The 18,072-nt window shown below is 36.6% G+C and overlaps 1 protein-coding gene across 1 annotated transcript; it reads left to right on the plus strand.

Annotated features, from left to right (window-relative positions):
- The first annotated feature begins 16,099 nt into the window (after positions 1-16,099).
- Positions 16,100-16,597, plus strand: LOC131627368 (uncharacterized). The gene has a single exon (XM_058898213.1). The coding sequence runs from the start codon at positions 16,100-16,102 to the stop codon at positions 16,595-16,597; it is 498 nt and encodes a 165-aa protein (XP_058754196.1).
- Positions 16,598-18,072: the final 1,475 nt, after the last annotated feature.

An 18,072-nucleotide genomic window follows, 5' to 3' on the forward strand; every position in this document is an offset into this window, starting at 1 on the left:
AAATCTTGGACGATAAAAATAAATTGCACAATTATTTTTATCCTGGTTCGCTGTTAACGAAGCTACTCCAGTCCACCCCCGCAGAGATGATTTACCTCAACCTGAGGATTTAATCCACTAATCGCACGGATTACAATGGTTTTCCACTTAGTCCACGACTAAGTCTTCTAGAGTATTCTGATCACAACTTGATCACTCCAGGAACAACTGCTTAGACAACTTCTAAGACTTTTCTAGAGTCTACTGATCAATCTGATCACTCTAGTTACAAACTGCTCAGCCAACTGCTAAGACTTCCTAGAGTATACTGATCACACGATCACTCTAGTTCCTTACAACTTAATGTAATCTATTCAAGAGTTTACAAATGCTTCTTAAAAGCTATAATCACAAACAGTGATATTTCTCTTATCGTTTAAGCTTAATCTCACTAAGATATTACAACAGCAATGTAGTGAGTTGATGAAGATTCTGAGCTTTGATTGAATAGCGTTTCAGCAAGTTTATTTTCGTTCAGAGTTGTTAAGAATTGGTTAACCTTGCTTCTCATCAGAACTTCATATTTATAGGCGTTGAGAAGATGACCGTTGAGTGCATTTAATGCTTTGCGTGTTCCGTACAGCATTGCATTTAATGTTATACGCTTTTGTCAACTACCTCGAGCCTTGTTCACGCTGTGTCTACTGACGTTGCCTTTAGTAGCTTTAACGTTCCTTTTGTCAGTCAGCGTAGTCTGCCACCTGTACTTCCTTCTGATCTGATGTTTGTGAATATAACGTTTGAATATCATCAGAGTCAAAACAGCTTGGTGCATAGCATCTTCTGATCTTCTGATCTTGAAGTGCTTCTGTTGCGTGATACCATCTTCTGAGCTTCAGTGCTTCTGATCTCATGTTCTTCTGATGCTTCCATAGACCCATGTTCTGATTCTGCTTCGACCATCTTCTGATGTCTTGCCAGACCATGTTCTGATGTTGCATGCTGAACCATTTGAGACACAACTTCTGAGCGCTGAATTATGCGTACTCTTTATATATTTCCTGAAAGGGAAATTGCATTGGATTAGAGTACCATATTATCTTAAGCAAAATTCATATTATTGTTATCATCAAAACTAAGACAATTGATAAGAACAAATCTTGTTCTAACACAATGGTTTTCCACTTAGATACCCTCTAAGTCTTCTAGAGTATACTGATCACAACTTGATCACTCTAGGAAATCACCACTTAGAAACTTCTAAGTCTTCTAGAGTCTACTGATCTCACTGATCACTCTAGGAACCTTTTACAATCAATGTAAAATAAATGTTTACAAGAGTATGAATTTGCTTCTTAGTAATCTATAACCACAACTATGATATTTCTCTTAAGTTCTAAGCTTAACACTCACTAAATATTACAATTGTTGTGAGGTTGAAGAAGAAGTTCGTGAGTAATGAATTCAGCAGCGTTTCAGTAAGTTTGCAAGAGTTTTACATGTTGCTTCTGATCAGAACTTCATATTTATAGGCGTTTTGAGAAGATGACCGTTGGGAGCATTTAATGCATTGTGTGTTTCGTACAGCTCTGCATTTAATGTTTCACACTTTTGTCAACTACCTCGAGCCTTGCTTTTGTTGCTTTTACTGACTTTGCCTTTTGTAGCTTCTAACGTTCCTTTTTTCAGTCAGCATAGCCTGTCATCTTGTACTTGCTTCTGATCTGATGTTTGTAGATACAATGTTTGAATAATCAAAGTCAAACAACTTGGTGCAGAGCATCTTCTTGTCTTCTGACTTTGAAGTGCTTGAGCGTGATACCATAAGAACTTCAGTGCTTCTGCTTCTGATCTCATGTTCTTCTGATGCTTCATAGACCATGTTCTGATTCTGCTTGACCATCTTCTGATGTCTTGCGATAGCATGTTCTGATGTTGCAATCTTGACCTTCTGAGTCAGTGCTTCTTGCGCTGAATTGTGCATACTCTTTATATATTTCCTGAAATGGAAAATGTAAAGGATTAGAGTACCACATTGTCTTATACAAAATTCATATACATTGTTATCATCAAAACAAGAATATTGATCAGAACAATTCTTGTTCTAACAATCTCCCCCTTTTTGATGATGACAAAAACATATATAGTTGATATGAATTTGCAATCAGAATATCAGATGACAAAAGATAATTACACAGATATAGCATAAGCATATAACCAGAGTGTGTGAATATGTCTCCCCCTGAGATTAACAATCTCCCCATGAAATAAATACGAGAAGAATTTATAAATAGAAGACTTCCCTGAGTATTTTCCATTTCGGTAGAGACGTTCACTTTGCCTAGAACTTCAAAATATTCAGAGCTTCTGCTTCTTGCTTCCATAGGACAACTTCAGAGCTTTGAATTTTTTCTTTGTTGTCATAGCATGCTTGACTGAATCAGAACATTCTTGAATGTATCAGAGCATCATCAGAGCATCTTTACATCCTGAAATGTTTCAGAACATACTAGACCAAAAATATCAGAATCAAAAATGTATCAGAGTATTCTTAATGAATAGCATGTATCAGAGCATTCTTGATAGATTCTTAATAAGTAGCATGTATCAGAGCATATGAGAGAAGAAAATGTATTAGAGCATATTCTGCCACGAGAATATCAGAACATTCTTCTTGCTTCTGATCTTGAAGCTTCACAGCACTAAGCTTGCTTCAATTTTCCAAGAACATGCTTCTTTATAGAATTGCTTTTCCCCATGTATTTGCTTCTCATGTTGAGCTTTTTCAGAATATCTTCAATCCTGCAAAAAATCTCAAAGACATAAAACTTGCAAACAATGTTAGGAATGTTGAGACTTATTCCCAGTAACTGATATAATAAACCAAATCAATTATCATGTTTCTCCCCCTTTTTGTCATAACATCAAAAAGCATTAAAAGATTCAGATGAAAAAACTGACACATAATGTGAAGAAGATAATATTTCATTGATTAACAAAATATATCAGAAGTACAAGAGGGATAGAAGCAGATGCAAGAAACAAATACAAGAAACAAGAAAACATCTAAGACTAAGACACACTACGACTAGCCTAGTTTAGAAGCTATCTTGGCCAGAAGGTTTTGAATCTCAGCAGTGCTTTCTGTCTGCGTCTTCATAAAATATCTGAACTCATTGTGAGTTTCCTCATGCTTGTCCAGACGAGAAGCAAGATCAGCTTGATTCTGTTGAAGAGCCTTCATGGTGTTCATCAGAACAGAAGGTCCAGCAGAAGAAGCGTCAAAGCTATTGTCCAGAAGAGGATTCTCAACAGCAGCATCGACCATGAGAACATCAGCTTGATTTTCCTTAAGAGGAGATTGAATAGCAGGATGATTCTCAGCATCTTGAGTTTTAGCTTCTTGATTTCCAGCATCAGCTTCAGAAGCAACTTCAACAAACACAGGAGAAGGGATTTCAGAATCTATATTCTCTAAAGCCAGAAGAATTTCAGCCAAGTTCCGAGGAGGTGTAGGAGCAGCAGGTTCTGATGGGTATTCAACTTCAAGATATACCATATTTGGTGCCTTAGCAGAGGGATTCTCCCTAAGCCAGTTGAATATAGACTGAAAGTCTCTAGTCAGAACGTTGTAATGAGGCTTTCACACAACCATAGCAAGTGGATGCACTTCCTCGAGCTCATCAACGAATTCCTTCTCTTCAAGGGATTTCCAGCTCCTGATGGGAAAGACATAGCTATCTTCAAAGTCCCTTAAGAAACCAAAAGGACCAGGAGCTTCAGCTTCACAAGCTTTCTGAAGCTTCAGAAATTCAGAATGTATCTCCCTTCTGAAGGCTCTCCAAAGACTCCTGGTAGCAACATAATCCGTCTTGGCATTATGTGCAGCCTTCAGAGCTTCTAGTCCTGTCTGTACCTTCAGCTTAAGAAATTCAAAACTTACACCAACAGAAAGTTTAGGTTTAGGGGTTTTGAATTGGGTAGAAGAAGAATCTGGGTTCAGAATGAAGTAGGGTTTAGGTTCTCTATCAAGAGAGAGCAATGATTCTGCTTCATCCTCAGATTCTAGGTTGACAAAGGCAGGGTCAGGACGAGGTTTGGGAGTAAAGTTACAGGCACGGAATAATTCTTTTAACGAATCAGAATTTGGAGATTTTGATGCTGTGGGGTTGATGGGAACAGGAGAGGCAACAAGTGAATAATTTGCATGAGGAGGAGATTGAGAAGTGGAGATATTTGTGTGAGGGGAAAAAAGGGTTTGAAGGGGTAGAACATCAAGAATAGGTTCAGCAATGGGATGTTCAGAAGCAGGATTGGTTTTTGGTGAAGAAGGAGGGGTGAGAACTTTGGTGGTTGAAGGTGGTTTGGTGGAGGCTTTTTCTGGTTGTATTTCTGGTTGAGAGGGTTTTGGAACTTCTGTTGGTACAGATTTTGAACTAACAAAAGGAACAGAACCAGGTTTAGAAATAAACACACCTTTAGATTTCTTGGTAGGCCTTTCAGAATCAGCTTCAACTTCTTTCCTCTTCTTCTGAATCTCAACCTTCTTTCCTGTAGAAATTTCTTTCTTCCTTGCTTCTTCTTTATTTTCCTCTTCATTCTTCTTCTGTTCTCCTTCAACAGCCTTCTTTTCTACTTTCTTTTTCTTCTTCTTCTTATCTTTCTTACTTTTCTTCTTCTCTTCAACCTTCTCATCTTCCTTCTCATCATTTTTCGTATCATCCTCTTTCTCACTCTTCTTCTGTTTCTTCTTGATGACTACATCTTCTTTTTCTTTATTTTCCTTTTCAACAGCAACTTCTTTATTTTCTTCAGCACCTTTTTCTTCAATTCTCTTCTCCTTACTGATAGAAGAAACATCTTGCTTACGCTTTGTCCTTATTTCTTTTTGAGAGGCAGCTTCTGGTAAAACTTCTACTATACCATCCTTGGTAGTCGGAAGCTTCTGCTTGCAGACCCCAAGAGGAGCATCAATAGAACCATATTGTTTGAGAAGATTAAGGTAACGAACCTTAATATCTAGTTGTTCATTCAGAAAGAACATCTCAAATTCAGAAAGAATTGGACCTCTTCTGTTTCTAACACCTGGAATAGCCTGAGGAGCATTTTCAATAGCTTGAATTAGACCCATTTTCCTCAAAGAAGTAGCATTCAAGGTACTCCCAATGATTGTGTAAGGATCCTTGATAACTCCAGCAGTTTCCAGTTCTTCAACCATCTTGGTTTGAACCAGAAGATTGGTAATATTCCTCCCAAAAGGAATAACAGTTCCTTTCTTCTTTGTTCTGCTCTCATCTCTGGAGTCCCTTACAGCATTCCACAAGTGATTGAAAATGATGTAGGTAACATCAACCTTCTTCTGAGTACCAATGCAATACATGATGTACTGTTGGTCTTTGTTGATGAAGTTGGACAAATTGGTTGATTTTCTGTGATAGAAACAACCTAGAAGAATCTTGGTCCATACTTTGTATATGTCCTTCAGATCCTTGACATCTTTTGTTTTCTTCACATCTGTGTAAAGTTCAGCAAAGACAACTTCCCAGTTTGTTCTACTAGTTGCTTCAAATTCACCTTCAGCTTTCAGCAAATCAAACAACATTCTCAATGTATCTTCAGTGATGGAAAAGAATCTTCCATGAACAAACGAAACTATTGCTTTAGTAATAACAAAAGCATAAGCCCAGAACTCCTTCACCAAGTCTGGATAGACTGGTCCACATAACTCAAGAAACAAAGATGACCATCCTTGAAAGACCATGTTATCTTTGATATGAACATTATGTTCTTCCAGATTATCAACATCCACAATCAGTTCACAAATAACTTCTAACTGATCTCTAGGAATCGAGCAAGTGATCTGAGGAATGAGTTGTTGTTCCTGTTCTTGTTGTTGTTGTTGAGACGAAGAACCAGCAATTTGAGATGAAGAAGCAGCCATTGACACTTTGCTGAGATTCTTGGTTTTCTTTTTAGGGTAAGAGAATAGGGCAAAAAGATTACAGAAATGCATACACAAGAAAAGGAAAGAATGCGTGAAAAGAGAAAATGAGATGATGAGGGCGGTTTAAATAGACACGAATTTGAAAACTAAATGCAATTAAATTCTGAGAATGAACAGTTACAAAATGCAGAAAATCAAACACATTTAATGTTGAGTGACGTTAGGGTAAAACGTGATATTTGAAATGATTTGCACAGTTACCTAGGGCGGCGTCTCATCAACTGCACGCATGCTTGTCCAATTAGAGTGAACACGTGTTCATCTTCTGGAATAGATGGTGACAGCTGTTTTGCTTTAAAAGAGATTCTGAATCAACTTAGACATATGAAACGTTAGCAATAACAAAATCAGAATATCTAACTGATCAACAATCAGAACTTCTTATAAGAAAGTAAAACTGGTCATTTCAAATCTAATCCATATATCAGAACTTCTCATCCTTTCATTCTGGGTATAAATCCCTACTGATATTCTTCAGAATGAACTTAAACCTATCTTCAGCAAGGGGTTTTGTAAAGATATCAGCCCATTGATGGTCTGTATCAACAAAGTTTAAAGATAGAACACCCTTCTGAACATAGTCCCTAATGAAATGATGTTTGATCTCAATATGTTTAGCTTTGGAATGTAAGATTGGATTCTTAGATAAACATATAGCAGAAGTATTATCACAGAAGATAGGAATGTTACTCTCATATATCTGATAATATTCTAGCTGACTCTTCATCCAGAGCATCTGTGTACTACATCCAGCAGCAGCAACATATTCTGCTTCTGTTGTAGAGAGGGCAATTGTAGCTTGCTTCTTGCTGTACCAGGAGATCAGGTGACTTCCAAGAAATTGACAACTTCCAGAAGTACTTTTCCTTTCAACTTTATCTCCAGCGTAATCAGCATCACAAAATCCTACTAAGTTGTATTCTTCAGATCTTCTGTAGACTAAACCAACATTAGTAGTACCTTTCAGATACCTCAGAATTCTCTTAACAGCTGTTAAGTGAGATTCTCTAGGATCTGATTGGAATCTTGCTCACAGACAAACACTGAATAAAATATTAGGTCTAGAAGCAGTGAGATATAGGAGAGATCCAATCATACCTCTGTAGAGATTCTGATCTACCTTCTTACTTACCTCATCCTTACTTAGAATACACGTTGGATGCATATGAGTTTTTGCTTCTTTGCTTTCTGAAAGATTAAACTTCTTCAGAAGTTCTTTCACATACTTGGTTTGATGAACATAGGTTCCATCAGAAGTTTGATTGATCTGGATCCCAAGGAAGTACTTGAGTTCTCCCATCATGCTCATTTCAAACTCAGCCTGCATAGACTTAGCAAACTCCTTTCCAAGTGTAGCATTACAGGTTCCAAAGATAATATCATCAACATATATTTGGCAAATTAAAATATCCTTTTTAAAGGTTTTACAAAAGAGAGTAGTATCCACTTTTCCTCTAGTGAAACCATTATCTAGAAGGAAAGAACTTAATCTTTCATACCAAGCTCTAGGAGCTTGCTTCAATCCGTATAATGACTTCTTTAGTTTAAAAACATGTTCTGGAGACTTAGAGTCTTCAAAACCAGGAGGTTAGTGGACATAGACTTCCTCGTCTATATAACCATTTAAGAAGGCACTCTTAACATCCATCTGATACAGAGTGATGTTATGTTGAGTGGCAAAAGAAATCAATAAGCGAATAGATTCTAACCTGGCCACTGGTGCAAAGGTTTCTGTATAGTCAATACCTTCTTGCTGACTATAGCCCTGAGCAACCAGTCTGGATTTGTTTCTTACAACTTCTCCTTTTTCACTTAGCTTGTTTCTGAAGACCCACTTAGTTCCAATGATGTTGAATTCTTTTGGTCTAGGAACAAGATCCCAAATATCATTCCTTGTAAACTGATTTAGTTCTTCTTGCATTGCAATTATCCAGTCAGCATCCTCCAGAGCTTGATCAACAGAAGTTGGCTCAATAAGAGATACAAGACCAAATTGACATTATGCATTGTTCTTAAGGAATGCTCTTGTTCTGATAGGATCTTCTTTCTTCCCAATGATAACATCTTCTGAGTGGGCAGAGTTGAGTCTAGAAGATCTTCTGATAGTTGGCTCTTCAAAAATTCTGAGATTCTCTAATGAAGCAGCAACTTGATCTTCTGACACTTTGCTTATGGGTTCTTCAGCTTCTGAGTTAGAGATTTCAATATCTGCAAAATTCTCAAACTGCTTTGGCTTTTCAAGACCAAGCTTATCATCAAATCTGATATTGATTGATTCTTTAACAACCAATGTTTCAGTATTGTATACTCTGTATCCTTTTGAGCGTTCAGAATATCCAAGAAGGAAACACTTCTGTCCCTTAGAATCAAACTTATGCAGATGATCTTTTGAGTTCAGAATATAACATACACATCCAAAAGGATGGAAATAAGAAATGTTGGGCTTTCTGTTCTTCCACAATTCATAAGGAGTCTTATTAAGAATAGGTCTTATAGAGATTCTATTCTGAATATAACATGCAGTATTTATTGCTTCCGCCCAGAAATGCTTAGCCATATTGGTTTCATTGATCATGGTTCTGACTATTTCTTGTAGAGTCCTATTCTTTCGCTCTACAACTCCATTTTGCTGTGGAGTTCTAGGGCAAGAGAAATCATGGGCAATACCATTCTCTTTGAAATAAATCTCAAAGAATCTGTTCTCAAATTCGCCACCATGATCACTTCTAACCTTTATGATTTTACACTCTTTCTCAGATTGAATCTGAGTGCAGAAGTCAAAGAACACTGTATGAGACTCATCCTTGTGTTTCAAGAACTTTACCCATGTCCATCTGCTATAATCATCTACGATGACTAATCCATATTTCTTCCCTCTGACAGATGCTATTTTGACTGGACCAAACAGATCAATGTGCAGAAGTTCTAACGGCCTAGAGGAAGAAACAACATTCTTAGACTTGAATGCAGGTTTGGAAAACTTCCCTTTCTGATATGCTTCGCAAAGAGCATATGATTTATATTTCAGATTAGGGAGTCCTCTGACCAGATTAAGTTTATTAATTTGAGAAATCTTTCTCAAACTATCATGGCCTAATCTTCTGTGCCAGACCCATTGCTCTTCACTAACAGACATAAGACAAGTTACCTTCTGATTCTTAAGATCTTGAAGATCAATCTTGTAAATGTTGTTCTTTCTCTTTCCTGTAAATAGGATTGAGCCATCCTTCTGACTTACAGCTTTGCAAGACTTTTGATTAAAGATTATGTCATAACCATTGTCACTTAATTGACTTATGGACAATAAGTTATGAGCTAATCCATCTACAAGAAGTACATTAGTTATGGAAGGAGAGTTGTCAATACTTATGGTTCCTGAGCCAATGATCTTGCCCTTCTGGTCTCCTCCAAACTTGACTTCTCCAGCAGACTTAAGCATCAGGTCTTGGAACATAGACCTTTTTCCCGTCATGTGCCGCGAGCACCTAGAGTCCAGGTACCATGACATGTTTTGCTTTGTCTTCTTTGCTGCCAAGCATATCTCTTCAGAGTCTGAGTCTGATTCTGATGTAGATTCTGATCCATCATCAACAATGGCCATGAGCGCAATGTTTGCCTGCTCATCTTCAGAGTCTGATTCTGATTCTGATGAATCTGAATTGTCCCAAGTTGCCATAAGGCCTTTCTTCTTCTGAAACTTCTTCTTGGGATTTTCCCTCTGAAGCTTTGGACAATCACTCTTGTAATGTCCTGGCTCTTTGCACTCAAAGCACGTGACCTTCTTTTTGTCAGATCTTCTGAGACCAGAAGATTCTCCTCTTTCAGGCTTTTTGGAACTTCTGAAGTTCTTGAACTTCCTTTGTTTGCTCTTCCAAAGTTGGTTTACCCTTCTGGAGATCATGGACAGTTCATCATCATCTTCTTCTTCTTCTTCTTCTGATTCTGACTCTTCAGAATCTTCTTCTTCAGCCTGAAAAGCGTTAGTGCATTTTTTATTCAAGGATTTTAAAGTAATAGACTTACCTTTCTTCTGGGGTTCATTAGCATCCAGATCTATTTCATGACTCCTCAAAGCGCTGATCAGCTCTTCCAAAGAGACTTCATTCAGATTCTTTGCTATCTTGAATGCAGTCACCATTGGGCCCCATATTCTCGGCAAGCTTCTGATGATCTTCTTGACATGATCAGCCTTTGTATATCCCTTGTCAAGCACTCTTAATCCAGCAGTTAGAGTTTGAAATCTTGAGAACATTGTTTCAATGTTTTCATCATCCTCCATCTTGAAGGCTTCATACTTCTGGATTAATGCAAGAGCTTTTGTCTCCTTGACTTGGGTATTTCCTTCGTGAGTCATCTTCAATGATTCAAAGATGTCATGAGCAGTTTCTCTGTTTGATATCTTCTCATATGCAGCATGAGAAATAGCATTCAGTAGAATAGTCCTTGACTTGTGATGATTTTTGAATTGTTTCTTTTGATCATCACTCATTTCTTGTCTTGACATCTTTGCTCCACTAGCATTTACAGGATGTTTGTAACCATCCACAAGTAAGTCCCATAAATCACCATCTAGACCAAGAAAGTAACTTTCCAATCTATCTTTGCAGTATTCAAAGTTTTCACCATCAAATACTGGTGGTCTAAAATATCCATTTCCATTGTTGTGTTGATCATTTGAAACAGGTGTAGCAGTTGATGCAATTGTTGATGGATCAACCATATTGACTTAATGTTTTTCTCTTCCTGAATCTTTTTCTAACACGGTTAAGTGCTTGCACCTAGAACCGGCGCTCTGATGCCAATTGAAGGATAGAAAAACACTTAGAAGGGGGGGGGGGGGGGTTGAATAAGTGTGACTTTAAAAACTCTTAAGATAAAAACAATGAACACAATATTTTTATCCTGGTTCGTTGTTAACGAAACTACTCCAGTCCACCCCCTTAGAGTGATTTACCTCAACTGAGGATTTAATCCACTAATCAATCTTGATTACAATGGTTTTCCACTTAGATACCCTCTAAGTCTTCTAGAGTATACTGATCACAACTTGATCACTATAGGAAATCACCACTTAGAAACTTCAAAGTCTTCTAGAGTCTACTGATCTCACTGATCACTCTAGGAACCTTTTACAATCAATGTAAAATAAATGTTTACAAGAGTATGAATTTGCTTCTTAGTAAGCTATAATCACAACTGTGATATTTCTCTTAAGTTCTAAGCTTAACACTCACTAAACACTACAATTGTTGTGAGGTTGAAGATGAAGTTCATGAGTAATGAATTCAGCAGCGTTTCAGTAAGTTTGCAAGAGTTGTACATGTTGCTTCTGATCAGAACTTCATATTTATAAGCATTTTGAGAAGATGACCGTTGGGAGCATTTAATGCATTGCGTCTTCCGTACAGCTCTGCATTTAATGTTTCACACTTTTGTCAACTACCTCGAGCCTTGCTTTTGCTGCTTTTATTGACTTTTCCTTTTGTAGCTTCTAACGTTCCTTTTGTCAGTCAGCGTAGCCTGTCATCTTGTACTTGCTTCTGATCTGATGTTTGTAGATGAAGGATAGAAAAACACTTAGAAAGGGGGGGTTTGAATAAGTGTAGTCTAAAAACTTGAACGATAAAAACAATTTGCACAGTTATTTTTATCCTGGTTCGTTGTTAACTAAACTACCCCAGTCCACCCCCATGGAGTGATTTACCTCACCTGAGGATTTAATCCACTAATCGCAACAGATTACAATGGTTTTCCACTTAGCCCACGACTAAGTCTTCTAGAGTATCCTGATCACAACCTGATCACTCTAGGAACAAATGCTTAGACACAAGCTAAGACTTTCTTAGAGTATCCTGACCACCACGTGATCACTCTAATTACAACTGCTTAGACACAAGCTAAGACTTCCTAGAGTATCCTGATCAACACTTGATCACTCTAGTTACTTACAAATTAATCTAATCAATTCTAAGAGTATTACAATGCTTCTGAAAAGCTATAATCACAACAGTGATATTTCTCTTAACGTTTAAGCTTAATCTCACTAATATATTACAACATCAATGTAGTGAGCTTTGATGAAGATGAAGTTTCTGAGCTTTGAGTTGAACAGCGTTTCAGCAAGTTTTTCAGAATAAGTTTGTTCAGGATTCGTTAACCTTGCTTCTCATCAGAACTTCATATTTATAGGCACTTGAGAAGATGACCGTTGGGAGCATTTAATGCTTTGCGTATTCAGTACAGCATTGCATTTAATGTTTCACGCTTTTGTCAACTACCTCGAGCCTTGTTCACGCTGTGTCTACTGACGTTGCCTTTAATAGCTTCCAACGTTCCTTTTGTCAGTCAGCGTAGCCTGCCACCTGTACTTTCTTCTGATCTGATGTTTGTGTATACAACGTTTGAATATCATCAGAGTCAAACAGCTTGGTGCATAGCATCTTCTTGTCTTCTGACCTTGAAGTGCTCCTGAGCGTGATACCATGAGAACTTCAGTGCTTCTGCTTCTGATCTCAAGTTCTTCTGATGCTTTCATAGACCCATGTTCTGATACTGCCTTGACCATCTTCTGATGTCTTGCCAGACCATGTTCTGATGTTGCATGCTGAACCTTCTGAGTCAAAGCTTCTGAGCGCTGATTTGTGCATACTCTTTATATATTTCCTGAAAGGGAAATTGCAATGTATTAGAGTACCACATTATCTCACACAAAATTCATATCCTTGTTATCATCAAAACTAAGAATATTGATCAGAACAAATCTTGTTCTAACAGTAGATACAACGTTTGAATAATCAGAGTCAAACATCTTGGTGCAGAGCATCTTCTTGTCTTCTGACTTTGAAGTGCTTGAGCGTGATACCATAAGAACTTCAGTGCTTCTGCTTCTGATCTCATGTTCTTCTAATGCTTCATAGACCATGTTCTGATTCTGCTTGACCATCTTCTGATGTCTTGCGAGAGCATGTTCTGATGTTGCAATCATGAACCTTCTGAGTCAGTGCTTCTTGCGCTGAATTGTGCATACTCTTTATATATTTTCTGAAATGGAAAATGTAAAGGATTAGAGTACCACATTGTCTTATACAAAATTCATATACATTGTTATCATCAAAACAAGAATATTGATCAGAACAAATCTTGTTCTAACAATTTGGAGAAAAGGTGTAATAATCCGTTATTTAGTTTTAAAGAAAAAGGTTTTCTGGGATTAAATGCGGAGTGGCAAGGCTATAATATGTACTTCATAAATGTTTATTCATCGTGTTTCCTAGAAGAGAAGAGAACATTATGGCAAAGCTTATTGAATTGGAAAAATAAATGACCGGTTGGGGAATAGGTTATTGGGGGAGATATAAACACTGTAAAACTGAAGGAGGGGCAAAGGGGAAGGTTAGTGAGAAGTATCAGAGAGATGGAAGAATTCTCTAAATTTATGGAATTAATGGAAGTGATAGACTTACCTCTGATCAAGAACAAGTTTACTTGGATGAGTGCTAATGGTCAGTCTAAAAGTAGGTTAGACAGGATAGTGTTGTTTGAAGGTATTCTTGATGTGTGGAAAGGTGTGGCGCAAGAATGTGGCAAAAAGGACATATCAGATCACAAGCCTGTTTGGATGAAAACCTGTAAGTTAAACGGGGGGCCTAAACCTTTTAAGGTGTTTAATTGCTGGTATGATCATGCAGATTTCTTTGGATTTGTTAGGAATCAATGGGCCAGTTTCACAATCCAAGGTAGTAGTGCATTTATTCTAAAGGATAAGTTTAGAAGACTTAGAGATAGCTTGAGGTGGTGGAATAAGAATGTATTTTGGTGGGTGGATTTGAAGATTGAGAATGAGGTGGATGAAATAGATAGGATAGAGGAGGATGATCTCTATGTTAGTAACCAATTGAACCAGGAATTACTAGACAGAAGGAAGTAAGTTTATGAAACAATGTGGAATAGTTTTCACATTAAAGAAAGCATATTGAAACAAAAAGCGAGACAAAGGTGGGTGAAGGAGGGTAACATGAACTCTAAATACTTTCATTCAATGCTGAAGGCAAGGGTTAGGAAAAATGCAATGGTATCTGTGCTGACAGATCAAGGGGTGGTGGAGGGAGTGGATGAAATTAAAGGGGTGGTGAGAGATCATTTTGAAGCAATATTTAAGAAAAAGAATACTTCTAGGCCAACTTTAAATGGAATTGACTTTAAGAAATTATCCGAAGAGGAAAGCAGCAGGTTGGAAGAAAATTTAACTAGGGAGGAGATTAAGAATGTGGTGTGGAGTTGTCAAGGTGATAGAAGCCCTGGCCCGGTTGGATTCAATTCGGAATTCATCAAGAAATGTTGGGACATTGTAGGTGATGATGTGGTTCAATATGTCCTAGAATTTCACTCGAAAGCTTCTCTACCTAGAGCAATGCCAACTTCATTCATTGCGCTAATACCAAAACTAGAGTTCCCTCTTAAGATGGATGAGTATAGACCTATATGTCATATAGGAGCAGTGTATAAGATAATCTCGAAAATGCTGACTGCAAGATTGGCAAAGGTAATTGACAAACTGATCTCAAAGACACAAACTGCTTTCATCCCCGAGAGACAGATTCTAGATGGGATTCTGGTTACAAATGAAATTATTGACTATGCAAAAAGAAAGAAGAAGGAATGCTTAATGTTCAAGGTAGATTTCTCCCAAGCGTATGATTGTGTGGACTGGTCTTTTCTGAGAGGAATGCTAAATAAGATGGGATTTGGCGAAACTTGGTTAAGGTGGATGGGTGCAGGGGTCTTCAACAATAATTTGTCTATTCTTATTAATGGAAGTCCTACTGCAGAATTTGAAGCATCTAGAGGATTAAGACAAGGAGATCCCTTGTCTCCTTATTTATTTACAATTGTGGCGGAAGCATTTACTACTATGGTAAGAAAATTTGTTAGTAACAGAGGCTATACAGGATTTAAGATGAATGAGGAAGTGTCTTACGATCTATTACAATTTGCTGATGACACAATTTTATTGGGGGAAGGTAGGTGGAGGAACCTATGGGCAATTAAAACGGTATTGAGAGGATTCGAAATGATTTTTAGCCTAAGAGTTAACATGAGGAAGAGTAACCTGTATGGTATTGGAATAGAGGGATCGTTTCTTCAAGCGGCTAGTCAGTACCTTATGTGTAAGTTGGGTGGCTTTCCGTTCAAGTTTTTGGAAATTATGGTGGGAGGAAATCATAGAAGATGTTAGTTTTGGAACCCTATCGTGGTGGCTATGAAAGCAAATATGCCTCCTTGGATTGGCAGAATGTTGTCAATTGGGGGGAGAGTCACTTTGATAAATTTTGTATTATCAAATGTTCCGGTGTATTATTTGTCTTTCTTTAAAATTCCAGCATTGGTGGTGGAGGAGATAATCAGAATACAGAGGAATTTTTTGTGGAACCACAATGAGGAAAAGAAAGGAATGAATTGGGTAAGTTGAAGCTCGATGTGCAAACATCAAAATGAGGGTGGATTGGGGATCAAAGATTTGGATAAGTTTAATAAGGCACTGTTAGCAAAGTGGGTATGGAGATTTCTCAATGAGGAAAAGTCAATATGAAAGGGTGTATTAGAAGCTAGGTACGGTGTGTTGGCAGAAAGAAGTATTCAGAAAACTAGAGTTGGGCGTAAGAGTATGGAATCAGTGTGGTGGAGGGATTTGATGAAATTAAGTGATTTTGATGAAGCAAACAGCCTGAGCAAGTTCTTATCTTTCAAGTTAGGTGATGGAAAAATGTTACCATTCTGGTATGCTCGTTGGTTAGGTCAAAGACCTTTTAGTGAGGCTTTCCAACCCTGTATATGGCAGTTCCCAATCGGGAGGTGTGTGTAAATTCAATGGGATATTGGGATGAAGATCTTTGGAATTGGCAGGTTGATGTTAACACCGAAGTGCTAAATGTGGAGGTTTTGAATGAAAAGAGAGAACTGATGGAAATTTTGTCCGAAGTTAGACCTAGAAGGGGTTTGAAGGATTCAGTAGTGTGGTCCTTGGGTGGAATAGGTGAGTATTTTGTTAAATCTTACTACTCTGCTTTAGTGGATGAGGATGACACAACTAGGGAGGATTGAGACACTTCGGAGAGTATGAGGTTGATCTGGAAACTGTGGGCTCCATCTAAAGTAAGGATTTTTGGATGGAGATTATTGAAAGATAGATTACCAACTAGGAAGCTATTGGTAGATAAAAATATCGTTCAGGGTGATGAGAATAGCATGTATGTTTTCTGTGGTTTGCAGGTAGAGGAAGCTAATCATCTGTTCATTCATTGTGTTATGATAAGAAAAGTTTGGGAGATGATTCAAAACTGGTTGGGAATTGACAGCAATGAAGAACTATTGTGTTCAACTCACTTTTTAAAATTACTGGAGAATATGCAGGAATCATGTTCATTCAAAAAAGCAGGGGCGGTGTGGCTTGTAACATATTGGTGTATATGGAATCAACGTAATGATATTATCTTTAACAATGCTATCCTTGACTTGGACGAGATTGTTCATAAGATAAAAATGCATTCTTGGTGGTGGTTGGGGATTGGGACTAAAAGAAAATCCATGTGTAACTGGTATGAGTGGTTTCATTGACCACTAGATTTTTGTAAATAGGGTGTTTATTATGGGGTGGAGTATCTCTATAACTTTTGTAGGTGAATTTGTATTTTGCTTGAGTACTTTTTGTACTCTTATTAATATATCATGGCTTATTAAAAAAAACATTACCCATTAAGAAATATCTCATAGTCTTGCCTAAATCTTCAATTCTTTATATTTTATTTTATTATATTTACTTTTTTTTTCTTCAAGTTTTCTTCTTCTTCAAACTATAGATAAAGCAAATAAAGCCTATAAGGAGTAAAACACATATTTACTTAAAACAAATAGTAAGTTATCTTCGTACTAAATATTACACCGTATATATAAATATTACACCGTATATACTGTTCATCGTATTTATATGGTGAATAGTGTTTTCATTAAAATAATAATATTTGTAAAAAAAATTAAAAAAATTTGTTTTTAAAATTTATTTTATAACACAAATATAAGAATGTATCATTAACCAATTTCACAATTATATTAACCATAAAATTGTACATCATTAACCACTTATTTTACTTATAATTCATTAATCACTTTCACTACTTAATTAACCAATTAAATACATTCTACTAACCATATTCTGACACTAAATTATAAATGTATTAACCAACTTTTACACTTTATTAATCAATTTTATTTTACAATTTAATATTTTTTATTTTAGTTTTGAGAACTCATTAACCAAATTATGAATTGTATATTAACCAACTTAATCAAAATTAATTTATTAAATAACATTTAATATTTGATGTCAGAACATTCCATAACCATACTCTAAATTGTATTAACCAAATTTTTAAATACTATTAATCAAAGTTATTTCAGTGTAAAAATTATAGAAAAGTCAAAATAAAATTGTTAATGTTCACTGTATTTGAGAACGGTAACTAGGATGTACTAGGATGTATGTGTAATATTTAGTTTCAAAATAACATTACTCTAAAACAAATTAGCGATGAGTGGAGAGTCTCAATTTTCAATCCGTACAAGTCCTCTCTTTCATTCTCCTTTCCGCTGCTGGAATAATATATGTAAAACACACGGAATATTACGGATCAAATTTCACGACAGTTCTCACTATGAACACATGGCAACTTTTACAATTAATTAACAACGCATGAAATCAACTTCATAATAATTGATTTAAAATTAAACGTGGAGTATATTATATTATAATTTCCACTCTCAATACGGTGTAACTAGGATTTTGTGATCAATAAGTGATCATGATGGGAAGGCTCTGGTTGTTGAATGTCGAAATAAAACTTCACTTGCAAGTTCCAAATGGATTTTTTCACTGTTTCTTTCATTTTAAATATTAGCTGGATTCCATTGTTTCTTTCTTTGAAAAAAATACTTGAACCTTCTGGAGGTTGGTTTTACATCTCTCTACTACATGTTTTGTTGAATATCTTATCTAGTATCTACTAAAGGGTCCCAAATTATCTCGACCATAAATG

This window comes from Vicia villosa, unplaced genomic scaffold (genome assembly GCF_029867415.1).
Source record: "Vicia villosa cultivar HV-30 ecotype Madison, WI unplaced genomic scaffold, Vvil1.0 ctg.000359F_1_1, whole genome shotgun sequence".
Lineage (NCBI taxonomy): Eukaryota > Viridiplantae > Streptophyta > Magnoliopsida > Fabales > Fabaceae > Vicia > Vicia villosa.

What these genes read in the sequence shown, in the direction of transcription:
- LOC131627368 (XM_058898213.1), top strand. Translation starts at nt 16,100, where the DNA reads ATGAGGTTGATCTGGAAACTGTGGGCTCCATCTAAAGTAAGGATTTTT.